This window comes from Strix uralensis, chromosome 3 (assembly GCF_047716275.1).
Source record: "Strix uralensis isolate ZFMK-TIS-50842 chromosome 3, bStrUra1, whole genome shotgun sequence".
NCBI classification, from domain to species: Eukaryota; Metazoa; Chordata; class Aves; order Strigiformes; family Strigidae; genus Strix; species Strix uralensis.
The window spans coordinates 81,528,592-81,549,451 of record NC_133974.1 but is presented as its reverse complement, the minus strand read 5'-3'; the positions used below and the strand labels follow the sequence as shown (position 1 = coordinate 81,549,451).

Below are 20,860 nucleotides of genomic sequence, written 5' to 3'. Positions count from 1 at the left end.
AGTCTAGTTGGAGGCCATTAATTAGCAGTGTACCTAGGGATCAGTACTGGTTCCAGTCCTGTTCATTATCTTCATTAACTATCTGGATGATGGGACAGAGTGCAGCAAGTCTGCTGATGACACAAAACTGGGAGGAGTGTCTGATACACTAGAGGGTTGTGCTGCCATCCAGAAGGACCTCAACAGTCTGGAGAAATGGTCTGACAGGAACCTCATGAAGCTCAACAAGGGGAAGTGCAAAGTCTCCTTGGCACCAAATGCAACTCCCAGGCACCAATATATGCTGGGGGGGCAACTCTCTGGAAAGCAGTTTTCAGAAAAGGACCTGGGGGTCCTGGTGGGCACTGAGATGAACATGAGCCAGAAGTGTGCCTTTGCGTCAAAGAAGGCTAATGATGTCCTGGGCTGCATCAGGAGGAGTGTTGCCAGCAGTCTGAGGGAGGTGATGCTTCCCCTCTGTATAGCATTGGTGAAGCCACGCTGGCTCTATCTGAGCAGGGATCTTGGATAAGATGACATCCAGAGCTGCCTACCAACATCAACCATGATGTGACTCTGTGATTCTATGAAATTAGCATTTGCTCTTCTCTACTTGCCACAGAAATATAGAGGTGGGAAACTTGCTAGGGGAACTCATGAAATGTTGAATAAGAGAGCAGGATGGACAATAGCAACTGAAACTTGGAGTTAATTTTAGAAAGAAGGAATGGAACAGTTGTCCTGTGCTGTCCCATATGCTCGTTATCTACCCAGAGGTGGGGAGAGCTGGGAAAAGTTATTGCTGTCTAGTTTAGAGGGCTGGGCTGCTACTATGGTAGGTGTGGGGAGGTAGATGTGACAACCGATAGATTACTGTTGCAGGTAATGAGATTGTCAGGGGCAAGGTGTTGGGAGGAGCTCCCAACTACCATCACCCTAACAACTTTAGTGGCAGGAGCAGCCTGCCTCTGACTCACACTCTGAACAGTTGAGGAATAGAAGTTCAAATGCTCTAATGCTGTTTGCTGCTGAAATACTCATTCTTCATCTCCTTCTGGAAAAAAGGCCGTGGGTGCTTATTAGACCACAGTGAAGATATTTAAGAATATTGGACTACTTGGACATACTGAACTTCTTCTGCAGAGTACTCAGATGCATGACAATGCTTTGATGCATGATCCCAGGGAAAATCAGTTTCACCCTCATTCAGCCTCTGAAAATATTTGCCAATTGTATAAAGATAGTTTAGACATTAGGGTAAACTCTCCAACTAGTATGATCCTGTGCAACTAGATCATAAGCTCCCCTGGCAACACATTTAATAGAATTCCTGCAGCCACATGGAACTCTTCCCATACATTTTCTAACAATTACACTTTGAGAGTCTTAGGGTCAGACATGCAGTTTGAATGAATGGCCCTTCAATTTTCAGATACTTTTCAATTTGCATCTCCACTGTGAACTAACTGCTTGACATCATCCTGAGCAAGATACAGATATACACATACTCAGAATTTGATTAATCTTGGTCTCTTCTGAATGTGAGGGTCCCATGATTTGCCATCTTTTTTTTTCCCTGAAGATTTGAGTCTTGTTTTCTGGATTCTGAGGGAAAAAGGGATAAAGCAGTGGCTGGACTTCCTCCAAGTTTGGGACTGGAGATGCATGAAAGTATACAGGATGTGGAACACGTGGTCCCTGCTGGATGGTGTTGGTGAAAACATGCTGAGCTCCTATGTGAAGGGTTTGATGTGTGTTTAAAATGAAACCCATGTGTACAGAATATCTAAGGTAGCTACTACTACCGTCAAGTTATACACAGATTATACACAGAGCCTCAGTGGATCTGCTGGTAGTGAAGGATCTCTGAAGAAATACCAGAGCACTGGGACAAAGTATTAGAACACAAGGAAAAGCGGTTAAATAAAAGAAGACTTTAGTCTGCAGTCCAGATTTTTAAAATATATCAAGTAGAATGAAATAGTCTTATTTGTGAGAGTATTCCCTGATTTATGAAGAGATGCACCATCCTGGTATCTTTCTTTTGCAAAGATGGAAAACATGTTACATTTTTTTCTAATATTCTGCAAGTTGTTTGCGACATAAAAAGATATGTATTTTGGAATGTAGACTAAAAGCTGTACAATGGAGAACATAGGAAAAACTTGGCTTTTTGCTGTCCCATGCAATTACCAGATGTTTGTCATGGTAACCCTTGAAAAATTCTGACCAGAAAATCATTCTTAGGAGGCTGGACAGCATGCCAGCTGGCCACGTAAAGCTTGCAATATCCAAAATAAGTTTGATCACCACCTGTTGCTACTTTAAAAAAACCAGGAGGAAAAAAAAAAGCCTGAAATAAAAGAACTCCTAGAATAAGCTAAAATTATACACATAATATCTATTTATTCTAGGATTTTTTATCCACTTTTTTCCATTGCTGTGATACCTGGAGATATCTGGAGTTAATAGATTGCATAATAAATTTTCTACTGGATTCTGTGGAAAGTTTAATTGGAATCAGTTTTTTAAAATGTATTTTAAAGTAGGATTTTGAGGGGGTGGGGAAAGTAGTTATACTTGTAATAGAACGTACATCCTGATTATAATGGAAAAGTTGAACAGGAAAACAAGAAAATAGAATCCAGGATGTTAGTTATTACTGTGACTGTACTGGCACAAGGAAAAGTGGCACTGTCCTGTGACTCAGACATTGCTTTATATTGCTGTGGTATAGCAGAGAAAAGATCAGTGATAGTCGTGGAATCCTGTTAGTTCTTATGCATCCATTTATAGGTGGAGTAATTGAATTGGTCACAGATGCAGAGAAGTCAAATTCTTTTGAAAGGAAGTTGTTTCCAGTGATTTATTAGGAGACTCTTCTGCGAAGAAGAAACACCTCATTGAGGAAGTTAGCTTTTACAGGTCCTGAGAATGAGGTCTTAAAAACTGAGAACTAGTCCTGATGGCCAGTGCTCTACTTAAGGAAGGATGGTGATCCTGGAGGCATGTTCAGGAGGGACAGAGGATATATGAATTTTGTTTATTTTTCCCATGAGGAAATTTCTGTCACAGGATGTTGTTGTATCTTACAAGTATAAAATTAAAAAAAGACTTTTTCTTCAAACATTTTTGTGAACATTTTCCATATGTATCAATGAGAAAAGGCACTGAGAAAGACTGTATTTTGGGGGGAACTCTGAAATTCACAAAAAGTGCAACTGGGGCTCTGGCAGAGACAAGAAAAAACGTGACTGAGGCTGAGCTGTGGGATTTCACTGGCCAGGAAAAAGTGTATATCACAGATGTTGGCAGGAGATGTTACTCTCTCAAATTTGTTCCTGGACCTAGCATACATAAAAAAAAAGAATAGGTGACAGCTGTATTATAGCAAAGTATATGAATTTGTTTTGTAAGAAGAAGGGCAGGTTGATAGCATTCATAATAAAGGCAAAAGAAGAATACAGATTGTTATAAGTCTGTTTTGAAATTATACCTTGTGGGTATAAAAATAAAGCTCTGAAATGAGGTATACATAGGTAAATGATAATTCTGAATGGATTTGAAACTTGCATTAAAATGTCTTTTAACACTGAAGCAACTCTTAAATACTACCTTTTTCCTTAGTCTTGTAGTGACTACAAAGCTATCACAATTCTTTACAACCATCGATTCTTTTTAGATGGATATTAATCTTCATCTCATTGAAAACATTATTATTTTTAAATGGGCCAAGTGTGCTCAGCTATCAAAAACTTTCTCCAAAATGCTATCTTGCAATATTTATGTGAAAAGTAGGAAATTAATCCTTTGCATTGAATTTAAATGCATTCTTTCCTTTAGACTGTATTAACACAGATACATAAGAAGTTATCAACAGTTGTAGGGTAGATAGCTAGATTTATCAGTTTGGAATGTCATTTGCATATTGCCTTTCTTGAATTTACAAGATACAATAGATTAGTGCATGGAGTAGGAATATAAACAGAGCAATGCGTATTAAATATCCGGATTTGGTTATGAGAAAAACAAGCAATAATTTTTTATGTTACAATTCCACATACTGGATCTTAATTTGATATAAATTACTTGAGGGAGATTTCTAAAGCTTCACAGGGCAGACTGGCTTTCACAACACCCTCCCCTTAATGCAGGGGAGTTTGTCTTTCTCTGCTGAGATGGCTAACTAGGGGTAGCTTAATGGTAGGCATCACAGCTCCTCATTTCTAATGATTACTAATGATAATGATGTTTCTATCTTTTTAAACTAAACAAGGCCAAGGCATGGCTTTAGGCATTGTCCTAGGGTAGTTTTGTGTGTTCATTTTATTTTTAGATATTAATATTCTTTAATGTCTTTCAGTTTTGTCAAAATCCTACTGCAGAGCTATTTAAACCTTAATGTGTTGATTTGCCTTAGTAAATTTGTAGACTAAGAAAAACAGGTGAGACTTCAGCAGGATTTAATGAAAATGGCAGTAAAAGAGCTAGTTTTTAGTTGGCGTTAATAAGACTGAAATTTCTCTGAAGGTGTGAACGTCGTTTTGAAGGGCACCATAGCTGCTGCTATCCATGTGGAATTGCAGTATCTCCTTGTGGACGGTTTATAGCCAGTGGATCAGATGACAAATGTGTAAGTAATGTTTTTTGCTTATTTTCCTCCTAAACTATAGGAGCTACTCATATTGTACACAAAGTAGTCTTTTTATGCATGTTTCTAGGATTCAGCTTGATGTGCAAAACTGAGGTCTATTATACTTTGATATACTTTATTTATATCTAGCAGTTCTTTATTTTCCCTGAAAAATCCCTGAACAACCAAATCTTCAGTAAGTCCTGCATTGCTGGCACAATGTTTTTCTTGCTGTTTGCTAAGAGATAGATGATTGCTAGCTTGTCGTATAGGCCTTTGAAACTGGGCTGGGGTTGGGTTCACTGTAAACACATCCTTTCAAAACAACTGGGTAGGAAAGCTGTTTAACTTTCTTCTAGGTCTTTCTAGGTGACTCATCAGGACTATGACACAGGTTTTCTGGTCAACTTCAAATCCAGAACAAAAGGAATTTACTGTTGTGGCTAGTTTTGAAATACTGGCTCCAATCATGTGTGAAGGTTAGAGATTTTATTGGCAGATTGCTGGAGGTTTGGCAATAGCTCATGTGTTCTTGACATTTCCATGACAAAATATATTTTTCAAGTTTGTGGTAATTTGCATTTCAAAATGTAGTTTGCAATATGAAAGGAAGGCTTTTTGCTTTGTCTGTGAAACAAAATGCATCTAATACTGATCTCAGCTCATGAAGTACATGATATAAACATATTTAGTTGAGATTACTAATTAAGGTTAATTTTGTATAGTATAAAAAGAGGTGCAGTCACAAGACCTTTTGTTTTCTCTTTCATATTAAGGCTATTGTTTGGAATTACTGCTGATACAATAAAAGAAAGGCATAGAGCATGATTTTAACCTTACTCCAAAGTCTTGGCACATGGTAACTCATCATAGGAAGCTGAATAGCTGGACTACATCCTGCTCCAGTTGGCATGTGGTCCCTGGTGGGCACAGTGCCAGTCAATATTTTTTAGTGTGGATCCTGGCTTGAAATTTTGCATAATTTGCATCGCATGTCTGTAGAAAACTTTCATTGTTCTTCTTGTTGTCCCCTCAGGAAAACTGAGTCGAATTTCGAACTCTTGCTATAACTGTACTGTTCGGACAAAATACAGTTCTGAGGCATTTTTAGGAGGCTTCTCTTTGAAATGTTGAGACTGGATATACTTTTGTGTTTCCTTTTGAAAAAGAAAATTGAACATGGCACTGAATAGTCCATTCATATTGTTAAACTAATATCATCCTGACAGATGGACTGATGTGCAACTGGTACAGTTTTGAGAGTATCAAGAAACCACATATTTTTGCAGATTGTATTCTATGAGTGAATGTCCATTGGAATTCAAAAAACTGCATAAGAATTCAGCAGTGTGGTTAAAAAGTGTTATCTTGAAATAACGCATTCTGGAAACAAGTTATGTAACTTTCCACTGACCAGCAACTGCATCTTCAATCATCTTGGAGTTTAATTTATCAAGCACAATGCTTGCACCCTGTGGTTAACAAATATGATTGATTTTAAAGCCAAAAGATGCAGAATTGGAATATAATTGAGAGACATTAATCTTAAACTGCCTTTATATTTCACAATATCTGAAGGGTTTGACAAAGAGAAATATGTTGGCTGCACTGATTAATAGCAAAATCAAAACCATATTCCTACAGGGCACAGAATCAGAAAACCAAAGTATGTTATTGTAAACAAAGAGATGCAAATTCTGTCTGCCTTTTTCTCTACTTACAAAGTATATGACCTATTTTATATGAGAGCAGCTTGGTATAGCTTCTGTGTGGCTGAAGAAGACACTTATTTTTATTTGAACTACTTTTATGTGTTAGTATGAGATTTGTACATACTGTAAATCATGGGTTGAAAGTGTTCCCCTAACTGATTACTCCAACTTCTTTCAGAGAACCTTTGTCCTGTGTAGGACCTGACAGTCTGATCAAAGCAGGGACCTACATGTTGCGGTTTAACCCCAGCCAGCAACTAAGTACCACACAGCTGCTCTCTTGCTCCTCCGTGGTGGGATGGGAGAGAGAATCAGAAGAGTAAAAGTGAGAAAACTCATTGGTTGAGATAAAGACAGTTTCAGAGGTAAAGAAAAAGCCGTGCGCAAAAGCAAAGCAAGACAAGGAATTCATTCACTACTTCCCATGGTCAGGCAGTTGTTCATTCATCTCCAGGAAAGCAGGACTCCATTACGCGTAATGGTTACTTAGGAAGACAAACACCATCACTCTGAATGTCACCCCATTCCTTCTTCTTCCCCAGCTTTATATGCTGAGCATGATGTCATATGGTACAGAATATCCCTTTGGTCAGTTGGGGTCAGCTGTCCCAGCTGTGTCCCTTCCCAACTTCTTGTGCACCCGCAGCCTGCTCGCTGGTGGGGTGGTGTGAGAAGCAGAAAAGGCCTTGACTTGGTGTAAGCACTGCTCAGCAGTAACTAAAACATCCCTGCATTATCAACACTGTTTCCAGCACAAATCCAAAAGGTAGCCCCATACCAGCTACTGTGAAGAAAATTAACTCTATCCCAGCCAAAACCAGCACACCACAGTATCCTAATTTGGAACTGTGATCATCCTTTCCATAATCCACTGTGATTAGAAAATGTAGAAAGTTAACATTTCTAACATGAGATTTTCTCTTCATCTTAAATAGCCTAAGGTTACAAGTGAAATGGATTGACTTCTTATTAAATGAATACACACATTATTTTAATTTCTAAACATTTTACAAGTGGACAGTTCAAGGTTTCTGACTATCAGACAATAGTATTAAGGATGTTGGACAAATACTCTAACTGGGTTTAGATTTCCATTTTCCTGGGCTCTGTACAAAAATGTTTACCTAAACATTTGTTGACCAAAGAAATCTTAGTCTAAAAGGACAAAAATATCTGGAGAATGTGAAATGCTACTTTTTAAAACAGAAATAGCTAATCTTCTCCTGTGCTCCATGTAGTTCTAGTTAGCTGTTTTACTTCATGTCTAATTAGGTCCTTCATTTTTGTCTTTGAAGACCTTAGGGCTCTCTGAATAAATTCCAAGTTTCCAGAAATGAAGTAGGGAATGCAGAAATAAAGATTTGGCTCTTTAATGGTTTAAAGATTCATTCTTGCTAGCTCTCTTTGAACTGTAGACTTTTAAGTGTCACAATTTGACCCTAGTGTTGAAATGGAATTTGCTAACATAAAACTCTGTGTCCATGTCAAATCTCAAAGCCTGGGCTCACAGTTGACACTGACTGACCCATATTGCAAACCCAGAAGTTTTTCAGCATAACAGGTTGCTACATCAATAATAAAAATACATGGGTAATGTATGAAGTTGTCTTCCATTTTTTAATTTTCATCAAAGTATAGCATTTTGCCTACAACATTATCTTTGAAACACATTCTTAATCCAGGATTAAATTTATGCCTTCCGACTGTGAAGGCACCAAATCTAGAGAGAGTAGGAAGATTGTTTCTTCTTCTCCAGAGGGCATCTACACTGAAAGGTGTAAGAGGAGACAAGATAAAGAAATTTGATGCTTATAAATAACATGAGTGTACTAACCACATGTTAATCCCTGAATGTTAACATTTGTGCACAACTGGTTTTAGAGCAAATTTCCATTATGCAAGTGGTACTGGAAACATACTCATCAGGGGGCATATCTGAAGAATTCTGCAAACCTGTGAGTGGTGGCTGGATTGAAACCTGGACCTGATAGTGCTTGCAGACTCAGTTGTTTCCAGATACAAGATTCTGCATGTGGCATAAAACAAACTGTAGAATTTGTTTATAGTTGACACCTTAGTGTCAAATAGTTGCAGAGGTTGATACTCCAAATAGAATGTCAGTCCTACTGCTAAGCAATATACTTCAATGTTTTGCTACCAGATATTTGTTTAGTGGTAAAATTCACTGTTTCAAATCACATAATGTATTTTCCTATTGGATTAGACTAATAATTTCTTTGCAAGGTCAAGAAAAATACATATGATATAACAGAACCCTTAGTTTTATTTTTATCTATTCTTACATCAAGATGGGTAGCTTCAAAAATTATATTTCTTATTTTGTCACTTGTAAATGCATTAAAAATACAATGCTGCTATCTGTTAAACTTGTCATCTGCTTTACTTGGCCACATATTTTGGCTTTAAGAAGCCGTAATGAAAGGAGATTTATAATTTGAAGTAGTTTAAATTTTTAAAGTTTTTCCCCTTATTTTCTCTTCTGTATGAATTGCAGTGCACTGATGCAGAGTGAGCATCTGTTTTTTAGTTTGGATAAAGAGTGTGCACACCCTTTCTTGAAGCACGTCTGCCAGTCCTCCCCATCTACTGTGCTTTGATTTGTATCACAGGGTCATCTTGGATCATGCAGATCAGTTCCTTTCAGGTGAGGCTGAAGTGGAAGAACAACTCCTTGAGCAAACTGAATGCTCTTTATATGCTAACCATGTTCAATCCACAGAATCAGAGATAAGATAGCCCAAAGTAAAGCACCAAAATAGATTTGGATCTTGGGTTCTAGCACTGTTTTGTTCTGTACATCTGCTCCTCTTGCACTGCACTACTTTCTAAAGTAATCATTGCCATAGGAGTTTATGATCTATTTCTTGACTCCCATAAATATATTATTAGTCATATTAGTCTTTCTGTGGCTCAGTTCTGACTTATAAAATGGAGATTAGCAATGGTATCTTTCTTCTGTCCTTTTCTTTTTAAAAGAAAAATTTAGATGAGGCCTATCTCAGTTTGTTACTGCTGTGGTCAGTTACTCTGATCTTATTTATATGAAATGTGTCCACCCTTCTGTGTCTGTGCTGTGATAAGCTTAACAACTGTATCTACTTATTTCCAAAACTGCATAAAATGGTCTAGATAGCAAAGAGAAAAGAACCCCAATATTTGAGTGATAAAATTATGTGGTTGGTTTTCTCCCTCTGAGACCACAATTTCAGTAGAACTTTTTAGGTACTAATGTTTGGAAGATAAAAGACTACAGATGAGGGAAGAGGCATGGGGTTGAGAAAGATGATATGATGTAAGATGGTACATCTGGTATGGATGTATGTAAATAGAGGAGACAGGACTTGCTAGTAGTTCAGAATGTTTTGTTCATTATCTCTTGGGAGTGTATCTTGGAGGTATCACTGATGTTTAAATTAGGTATTTTTGGTACAATAGAGTATGCTGCGGTGTTGACTTTAATACCGGGTTTGGAAAAATAGGAAGATATTTTCTTTACTGGAAAATTACTTTTAGAAATATCTGATAGTCGTGTTGTCTAGTATTTATTGTCCTGGTCTACACTTCATACCAGAGGGCTTGCAGACCAGAATATGAAGCAGTGGTAGGGACTGGGATATTTTGGTTTTCAGTGTCTTTGGTATTCCAATTCTATATTCTCAAGTTTTACTTTACATGTCCATATTGTTTAACTAAGGTAGGCTTTAAGAGAAAACATCTGGAGAAAATAGCATTAGTAATGTTTACTGTGGAAATCCAGGACTGACATTGCTTGGCAGAAGGAAATCCATGGCAGAGAATGAATGACAGAGACTGCAACTACCTCTCTGCCAGCTATTGCTGGTGAAAATCTATCCAATTTCAAAGAAGAACACAACTCTGTGTTACTCTTGAACCTCAGTTGCTTGGATTCTTTGGTAGTGTGCTTGGCTTTTAGGCCTATAATGCTAGGAGGGAATATAAATATTGCTTTCTTATTACAGTCATGACTTTACAGTGTGCTATTACTTTGCTGTCGTCTGGGTATATCTTTGAGGATGATTAAAAATCTTAACCTGGGTAAATTATTTTATGAACCGTGGAATTATGTGAGTATGAACACACTAGCTGCTCTTGTTTGCTTCTTGGTCAGTTCAGATTATTGCTTTATCTATGCCTCTATACCTCAGACCTGACCACCATAAAAACAGAGACCGGCAGTTGAGAGTGGTGGAGGATTTTCTGCTGGCTATAAATACGTGCTTATTTAACTACAGAACAGCTTTTTTCTAGTGGCCTGTCAAACTGAATTTTATGAGGCTGCAGTGTGTTACTGTGTTAACCTTTAAGTTTGGTAGTACTTGTGAGAGCTGAGTGGAAGTATGAGAAATTAGCCTTTTTGCTAAAGAAAAATAATATAGAAAATACCCTGTATTCAAATGTAGGCAAAACATGAAGTCAAAGTACATACAAATACTCAAGTTTTATTTTGGAATGCATGCTTCAGTATGCTGCTAAAAGTGGATATGTATAGATTTATACCCACAGGGCTTGTGTTTTCTATATTTATACCTCAGTCTGCAACTCTGACAGCAGCTGAATTTTGTGTATCATTGGTACATATTCTATAATCCTACTAGTTAATTGCATTGTGATTGCAAACTTATTAAAATGGGGTAATCCTTTGTAAAGTTAATGAGTTACCCTGTTATGCCTAAACATCTGAATGAGGATCCTATGCATCATCTGAATCTTGCAGTATTTCTGTTGAACAGTCAACACCAGTACACAAACAGGGAATGCAATTATTGGTACAGTTGATACAGAAGACAGTTTTAGCAGCCGTCAGAAAAGAGCCATTTCCAGAGTGGGTGTGATCCAACCATGATGCTTCATAATGAGAGGTGACGTAAATTTTTTAGAACAAAATCTTCAAGTAATAATTCTGCACTCTGCCAAACCTAAGTATGTTATAAAAGTAAAAACAACCTAAATACAGAAGTGTTTGGTGCTATATAAATTCCACAGACAGACAAATGAGAACAACCATATACATGAGGCTTTGAAATTGACTAAATAGAAACTAAAATCAAGAAAAATATAAAGTGGAAGCTTCTAAGAAGGGTGGCTTACAGAGGCAAATCTGAGATATTGTTTAGATCTATGTATGTAATCTTTTTTAGTGAGTAAAATTCAAACTGTTTTAGCTATCACTGCCAGCATACTGATGCATTTGAAAAGTATCCCCTGCATCTTGAAAGATGACAGATCTTGGTAACATTAACTGTTTTAATGATAAAGAGCATTATTAATTTTCACTGTTACTCCTTTTGTAGTTATGTTGAAGGAACTCAGATGGAAACTGGGATCTTACTGTAGTGGGAAATTTCCTGTGACTACCAGAAAGACAGCCTCCATAAGTGGCGTTAGAAGGGAAAGGGACTCTGAGAGGACATACTGTACTCAACTTTTGGTGACATGCTTGAATAAAGTTTCTATGCTATCATGTGGCAAGGGTATAAGATATCTTGGGACTGAAGACTGTTAATCAGTGCTTAGGATACTTGTAAAATCTGTTTTATTATGTGTGGATTTGGCACTGATGCCTATAGTTAAGGTAGTCTAACACTTTCCACTATAATTTTGTTTTCAGTTGCTTATAAATTGAGAACATTTTGGGCTGAAACTTTCCATGCTGGGTGTCTGCTTCAGGGTGATTGTTATTCTTCATTTTAGTACAAGTAGTTCAGGTGCTTTTTCAGCTTGAGATTGAGGAAAAATACATGGTTCAGTGGGAGATGTGCCCCAGCATAAACAGGGATGGTGGAGTACAAGCCAATTATATCATGTAGTGTGGGAGTGTGTATCAGGTTTGATGACACTAATGGAGGCAAATGGAGACTAATGCCTTATTAATAAATCCAGATGTCTTTCCTAAAAGTGTAAGTAAGATTATTGATTTATTTTTCTATCAAGAGGTTTTAACTCTTCCATCCTGTAGATCATTTGAAATACTAGAAAAAAATAGTTGCAGGAAAGGGATGACTTTGGCCAATCCATGCAAAACTTATGAAAAAAAAAATCTCTATTTGCGTAAGGTCAAATTAGATATCTTAGATACCAGTGTGGGGTTTTTTTTCTGTTCTTTTTTTCGGTGATCTTTTGTAAAATATGTGCTCCACTTTAAAGCCACGGCAGTTACAAAGGTTTTTTCTTGAAACCGGTGTTGCTTTTCTGGCCCCTGTGCAAGAGCTGATAACAAGAAGAATTTTTCTGTTATGCTTTCAGAGTTTCTCTTTCTGATTTGCTTCCCCCTCTTTCCCTTCCCAGGAGGGAGTAGGAGTGTAAGTAATTTGACTCAAATGTATATGGCCATGGATTCTTCTAGGGGACAGCGGGAACAGATGGGGACAAGTTTGGTTTGAAGACAGAATATAAAAAAAAAACAGAGGAAAGAATTTATAGTCAAACTCTGCAGATAAAGTGTCAATTTATTTAGTATACTTTACCAATGCAATAGAATTAAGTAGTTTTCCATTTGGATACAAATTCTTCCCCTCAAGGAGGGACCTTCACCCTTCTTCCCTGTTTCTTGTTACACATTTAAAGAAGAAAGCACAAGCTTGTATATACATGTAAAGTGCTAAATACACTCTCACACTGTGGGTTAATGAAAACCGACTACTCCGAATTTTCTTCAAACTTTAAGTGAAAGGAAACACAAGTAAGTATGTGGTTATGGGTGCAGGAAAGTTTTTTGGAAGCTATTGGTACAGGTAAATGATTTTTACTTTTGGCTGACCCTTGGACAGAAATGGAAAGGAAATACCAATATCTACTGAATCAGTATTTTTATTACAAGAAATTGGTCTTAATATAAAAAAAAGGAATTGACTTTGGCTAAAGTCTATAACAGATTATATGCACATATGCATTTTGGGTATTGCTGAGTACTTCCTAGACTGTTTTGCTTTCTTTTTTATTACATTTAGTTTGCTGAAAATCTGTTCTTCCTCTGTCATTGAATTAATATTTTCAACTTTTTTTTTTTCTTCTGTGGCTAGTATTATGGTATCATTTATAATTCACTAACTTATTTTTTTCAGTAGAGAAGAATATGCTAAAAAGTCTAGTAAGTATAGAATAGAAAAACAATTTGAATGACATCAGAAATGTAGTAAAACTAGAATGATGGCAGACTACGGTAGGAGAATGTTTATACTGGAGTTATTCCACTTTCTATGAATACCTGAATGTAATTTCTGTTAAAATACAATTTCCTTTGGGTTGGTTTTTGCTTGGGTTTTTTTTTTGTTTTTTTGGGTTTTGTTTTGTTTTGGTTTGGTTTGGATTTTTTTCTTTTTTTACTATTGAAGTTAAAAATAAATTTACTGAAAAGTTTATTTTCCATCTTGCACCAAGTTAACTTTTAGTCTCAGAATTTAGACTATCACTGGCTTGCTTAAATATCTGTGACTAGAGTTACTTGAACAGAAGCTGGTTTTATACACTTTTTTTATGGTGATGTTTTTCTTTTAATCATATTTTATTGTGTTACATTTAAAAATTATTCTGATTTAAAATATTTGTTATTAATTTCCTTAAAAGCACAGTCATTGGAAGAGAAGATGATAGCTGTCACAACAGAATAAAATCTTGGATGCAGTCAGGGTCTCTGCCACTTTTTCAGTTGAAACAGAGCCACAACACCTAAATATTTAAGATTTATAGGGCTAGAAATACAGTATCAGACAGAAGCTTAACACTGGTTCTGTTAGGATAGAGTTGTAGAAATGAAGTACAGTGGGAAAGTTGTGTTCCCAGCCATGTTCTGTGTATTTTGTCTAGCAGCTGTTCAATATGAAAGAAGTCTCATAATAAAGATCAGAGTAAAGGTCTTTCCCATGCTGGTGAATGCTTCAGTGGTTAGCTACAGGTAGGCTTCTATCTGTACTTGCCTGTCATTACTTTTCTCTGACCTGGTGAATCTTGTTACACAATGTGACAATTCACAAGAGCACTGCATCCCAGCCTAACCACTGCCTCAGGGCTTAGAATCATTTCTTGAAAGGTGGGAGGTAAGAGTTTGAATGCTTTTCAGTTTGGGAAGTGTGATTGGCTAACATCTCTTTTTAGACAACCTAATATGCACTTGCTAGATTCTACTGAAGCTGCACAACTGCTTCATAGCATTTTTTGAAAGAAAAGTATGAGACAAATGGTTGATTTAGGAACTGTGTGGAAGAGCAAAAATTACTAGAATACCTGGGTTTCACAGACATGGGATTTGTCTTCAAAAAAACAGTGAAATATTATCACATCTATTGTACAGAGAGGAATGGGGACATAGAGATTAAGCCAAAAATGAATATGTTCCTCCCCAAAATAGAGAACCTGGAATGGAAAATTAATTTTTATTGGATAAGTTTGGCAAAGTTCTGTAAACCTCTAGATTATGATGGAAAATTTTCAGCTTCACTAACCATGTCTCTCCGTGGTATGTTCTCTTGGTTAAAACATGGAGCCATGTTCCTTCTTGGCTCAGAAATTGTTGAAAGACATTGTAGATCTGTGATTCAAAGCATTTCATGCTCTTGACTCTTGCTGTGCTTGACTTTGCCTCTTTGTGCCCACTTCCATGAAAGGTATGAGGAGAGCAGGCTTGTAGAGGAAAAGAAAACTGACAGTAAGGCAATTTAAGGCCAGAAAAAGAAAAGATGGTGAGTGATAGAAACCATAGTCCTGTCTGCTGCCTATACCTCTCTGCCAAAGACTGGTATTAGTATATGCAGAAGAGCTGATGCAGGCATTCCAAAAACTTGCAATTGCAGAGTAATTAGCTTGTGAAGGGAAATAATTGCTTGCAATAGGAGTTTCATAAATCTATTTTACTAGGTCTCCATGTGTCAGTTGTGTGGAGTCCAGAGGACTTTTACTATGTACCAAAACCCTGAATTTTAGAGTTGTTGTTATTCTCCAGTATTTTCCCCATTCAGTTCTATTCTGTTTAAGTTCTTATATCTAACAAAGTTCCATAGTGTGTGAAGAAACATGACATATATGTCCTGTTTTGGTCGTTCCCACAGTTCCAAAGGGGTTGGACATGTGTACAATATCTATGAGGAACAGGATTTGAATCTTTCATGATACAAACACATAAAAAGTGTCAGGGAATTACTGAGCATTGTGATAGTGTTGAACCATTTTGACAAGAGGTCCACAGGATTTTGAGGGGGTGTTTGGTAAGACTGATTTCTCCCTGTTTTCACAAATACTTTCTTCATCTAGAAGTGGTGGAGCATGCTGTTCTGGAGACTGCAGTGCAGCTTGTAATGCTTCTTGCTCTCCTCCCACTCACTTTCCTTTCTGGTGTTTGCCTGGAATATGGACTTCTACAGCATCTCATCTCCCATTTTCTTGAGACTTGCAGGTTCCCATTAATTATGTGAGCATGACTGCTGTAGTCTGCTCTGGCACAGTGGTAGTGGTGGTGAAGTACAACCTGACTGCAGTCTCTACACCTCATCCTTGCTGGAGTAAAAAGCTCATTGCTTGCACTCTGTTCTTGGAAGGAAATCTTGTGGGAAGTCTGGACAGTAGGGCCAGGTGACATGCAGTGTGACAAAGCTTGGCGATGAAGAAGAGAGCACAATGCTACAGGTACTGAGATAACACACAGGTGTCAGCATCTGATAATTTTGATACCAGTTGAGTCATGGTAGTGTCATCAGAGTGAACAGTGGAAATCCAGTATGGAAGGATGAGAAAGGATGGATGTGGCCCTATAAAATAAGGGAAATTTTGAAGGGTACTATTATGTTAGAACTCTGAAACCTTCTCTGTTTAAGCCTGACTACTTGGCAACATTGAAATCTGTTTAGGATGTGAAATAAATAACCAACAAAACCTCTTAATATTTTTATGTCAATAGAGAGGAATCTTATGTCTAACGGGAGGTATTTTCAAACAGCAATTGCAGCTTTTCTGTATAGAAACAGCAAGATTTTGAGTAGTCCTGTGGACAGACTGAATTTATTAATACATGGTCTTGTACTTTCCATCAAAGAAAATAATTTCTTGTTTACAGACACATCAGAATGCTTTCCCTTGTGTCATTATATCACTTTAATCTTGTTGGGTTCCCCTTACCTACCTGTTCCCTTGTGAACTGATCATGTCCCAAGTGGTGTAAATCATAGTAGCTGTGGTATGGCCATATGTTTTAAAACAAAAACAAATGCTGCTTTTATATTACTAGCAATCAAGTACTCATTATTATGACCAGTTTCCTGAGATGTTTAAAAAGTAGGGAGGATCTTATTTTTTAAGGCAGAATTTCCAATTAACAAGGATTTGCTGTATCCTTTTAGGAAGGATGAAATGATTTTAACACATTACTGGGGATGCTCCTACTTTACCAGTTAGTATGGCAATATCTCTGTGGAATGCTACAAAAGATCCAGAGGTTAAAAATGCATACCTATGCTTTTGTCTGGTTTTAGGTACTTGATTTATGCCAGTAGATGGTTTTAATTCCATATACTGGACTGAATCCATAATATGTGAGGTATATAAACTGAATGCAATTAAGTAGATTTACAGTTGGCCTCTTAGTTTGCCTCTCAGTGAATATGGTAATGAATGGAATTTCTTCAGTGCTGGTTTGGACTAGAGAATGTTGGCTGATAAGATTTTTCTGAGTGAGGTATTGTGTTTTTCAGGACCTGCATTGGTCCATGGATCTTTTCATAAATTGGGAAGACTGTCAGTAGAGTCCACAATTTTTTGGAACATATATCTTGTAGCGGTTCTCTGTCAGCTAGGGACAGCTCAGCTGTCTTGAGTCTGAATGATTAAACTCATTTTAGGGTACTACCAACCAAAAACTTAAGTCACAGAGCAATACATTTTTGTAATAGTGTCTATGCACAGTTTGGTTTAGCTTATGTTAGGCTGTGCTCTGAATTCCATGTTTATAGTCTTAACTGAAGAGATTTCATAAAGACAATGGAACATTTTAATTTTTTATTGAAACTGTAAAGTTTCCATTATCATCATTGACTATTTTTTGCATGCTTTACAATTTATTCTTTCGAGATACGCATTTTATTTACAATGTATCAAATAAGTCTGCATATTTTCTACATATGAGTCTCTTTTGATATGCCTTGTGTATGCATACTGTCTGACTGTATCCTGCAAATAATTTTTACTAGATAAGGCATAGTCTAATACAATCCTATGTGCCTGCACATGACTCTCACAAGTGATTTTTATGTGGAGGACCTATACTACAGGTTTTACTTTAGCACATTTTCTGGTTTGTTTATGTAAGATAATGCTAATTTAATGTCACAATCCAACAGTTTTCATAGTATCAGTATGTCTATGACTTTCACTGAATTTTGGATTGGTTTCTTAATGCAGTTTTGCATTGGCACTTTTTCATTATTTGAGGCTGTACCAATAAGAATGTAATTATTTTGCTGCTAAATTTAATTTACTCCTTGGAAAGCACTTCTCCCTTTTTCCTTTGAGAAGCAAAGGCAGGCAGTATGCTTTTTCTCGTTGATGATACCCGCATCACTTGTAATATTATTGATTTTTTAATTGAATTCTATGCTGTTCAATTTAAAACTGCAAAGACTCTGTAGAAACTGAAAAATTTTATTTAACATAGCGACAAATGTAAGAGTTTTCAAATTTAGAAACCAAGGTTTTAGATTCTACATATTTCTACTTAGAAGAAAGTGTTTAAATTCTGAAGAACACCATTAAAAATATATTTTAAAATGGTCATTTTTTACCTGCCTACTTGAAATATACCTAATGTTTAGTTATTTAAGGGGAAAAGATATCATTACTCTTTCTAAATCCTTTTTTCCTTATTTGAGTTAACTTAAGCATTTGCTAAATTATCCTGAATTATAGAAATCAATTTTAAGTTGTTGATGGCTTTTACATCTGTTTAGTTATTATGAAAATTTTCTAACTTCTCTGTAGGCTGAATCTTTAGCCTTCCTATACTATAACTTAGTGCTTCTAGAATGTGATATATTTCTTTAAAGTGAAAATATAATCTCATTGGTTTTCAGGCTTACATATATGAAATGCATTCAAGCAGTTTTTCACATAAACTGGGGGGACACACAGAATCTGTCATCAATGTGGCTTTTAGTCCCTCATCTCCACAGGTAAGTAATTTTTTTTCCGTTTTGCAATTAAAATATGTAAAATCTTCATTGCAAGCTTGCTTCTTACTGTTCTTATATACCTGCCAATATGCTGTGCAGCTGTAAGGCTGTTCATCTAGTTCCAACTAAAGTGTGGTTATTGTGTCAGTTATAAACTCATGCAAAATGCTGCATGCTACAGAGACACATGCTCTGACTAACTGCCTACAGAGGAGAGTTCTGGCATGGAAACTATTGTGAACCTGTACTTGTTGAATGTTGGGAAAATGTACAACACCTCAAATTACCTGAGTAGATTACTAATTCAGAGAATTTAAGAGAGAAATAAGTAGGGGCAGGGAAATGGCAAGGGGGTCAGGCCTGACATAATTACTCAAAGGCCTGAAAGATTTAAAAAGCAATGTTATCTTAAATGTGCTGTGTCCAAATAAATAGTGAAATAGCTTTAACACAATGTTTGGAAAAACAGTTGCTGTTGTGTTTTGAGCCTTTCAGATGTCTATAGGTGAAAAGTACTCCAAAGAATTTAGACATTAGGCAATGACAGTTCCTGTTTTTTTACTGATCATTAATACTATGCTGTGTTAACAGCATTATATTTCAATGTAATAGTTTAATTATAGTGCAGCAATATATGCACAAGAGTCTGTTTTTGAAGTTTTTATCTTGAAACCAGAGCTTCCCTACAGCAAGTTTATCACGTGAATTCTTTGTATACTGTTTTGAATCTTACAGACTTACTTTCTTTGTTTTCATGTATTGAAACTTCATTGAAAGTTTCTACTTTCTACACTTCTCTTTACTTTAAAGAGACAACAATGGTCATTATATATATAAAAGAGTACACAGTAGCTTCTCTTTACTTCACTACCTCCTCAACACTGGCTGTACTTGCTACTATTAACAAGTATTTATGGAGTAAGTATAATTTCTTTACATGTGGGAGTGTTGTCACATTTACATATCTCCTTCCATTTGTAAATAAAGATGCTAACATTTCTGTGATTTTAGAATTTCTGGAAGTTTTATTCCTTGTGTATATGTTATTTGAACTGAGAAACTGTTAATTGCTATCTCATGGTGAACATTATGTATTGCTCTTTGGATTCAGCAATGCTATATTCAACCAAATTGTATAGTTTATTAAATTTTGCACCCAGATAAAGACTAGTTTCAGGTTTAGCACTGAACACAGTTGTGCAAAAAAGATGTTATATACTGAAGAATAGAGCTGACTGCAGTCTTGCAGCATCCTGATCTGTAGTCCAGCTGTTGGAATGCATTTTGGTGGAAAATGTCTTCTTAGAGTTTAACTGTTAGAAGTCTAGAGGCTTGCTTGCAATAATACCATGACTCAAGACTTTGAAGTAACTAAATTCAGACAAATCAGTTGTTGATTAGGGGTGCAGAATCCATAAATGATGTAAAATAAACACTGGCTATGGATCCAAGCCAGACTGGTCTAACTCTGAAAGTGTGCCTTGGGGCACAAAGCCTTTAATACTGAACTTTATGAAACATCACACAGTCAATTTAGTATTATGGTCAAGAGCCAAATCTGAAGTTCAAGGACTAGAAACCTTTTTCTTGACAAGCTCTTTCCTGAGAAGCAAGAGCTGTGGATTTGAACCAGCTGACAAATTTCCCCATAGATATAGTTCTGGGTGAAGATTTTGAAGCTGATGTTATCATGAACACTTTACTAAAAAGCAAGGAATGTGCAGAAACTGCTCCTTTGAAGGATTACAAATGAAATGTAAATTCTGTTAACCAAATAATTCGGTATAATAAGCAGTCTGAAATGATTTCTAAATAAGTATTTTGGACGAAATGCAGAACAAAAAAAAAAAAAAAACAATCCACCTGGGCTTTCCAATATAGGATTAACATGAAGTTACATTTAAAGCCACTAGAAGAAGGCACTAGGAGAAGAAGATAAGAAATGCAATGGTAAGCTTGTAGACTAGAAAAGAAGAAAACCACAAATGAATCAGAAAAGAATAATGCCATGCCTTGAAAGACTTTGTATTAGGCCGCCAGAATTTCCAACACTGGAAGATTTTTATACCTACCGCTACCACTAGTTTTAATATTGACTAGATTTCAAATTGACACTATTCTTGTTTCATCCAAAGTTTGAATGAATACAGTTAAGAATTATATTGGGTTCTGCACAAAGCCCCATTGCATTCAAAGAGAAACACTGGCAGGGGAAGGAGTAAGGGTTGAAAAAGGGGAAGTGGCTGAGGAGTGAAATTCAAACATTATGGCTAAGCTTTCTGCTGTGGAAAGATCCAGCCAAGAGTGAGGTGTACTGGCAGCAGTCCAGTTCAGTGGTTGCTTGC

At 36.5% G+C, this 20,860-nt stretch overlaps 1 protein-coding gene across 1 annotated transcript in view; it reads left to right on the top strand.

The window, feature by feature from the left end:
* WDR27 (WD repeat domain 27) overlaps positions 1-19,124 on the top strand; it is a 71,567-nt gene extending 52,443 nt beyond the window's left edge. Inside the window, exons 22-24 of the mRNA XM_074864613.1 lie at positions 4,510-4,612; positions 18,417-18,515; positions 19,107-19,124. Coding sequence (XP_074720714.1) covers positions 4,510-4,612; positions 18,417-18,515; positions 19,107-19,124 — 220 coding nt within the window. The remainder of the gene's footprint in view (positions 1-4,509; positions 4,613-18,416; positions 18,516-19,106) is intronic.
* The last annotated feature ends 1,736 nt before the right edge of the window (positions 19,125-20,860 follow it).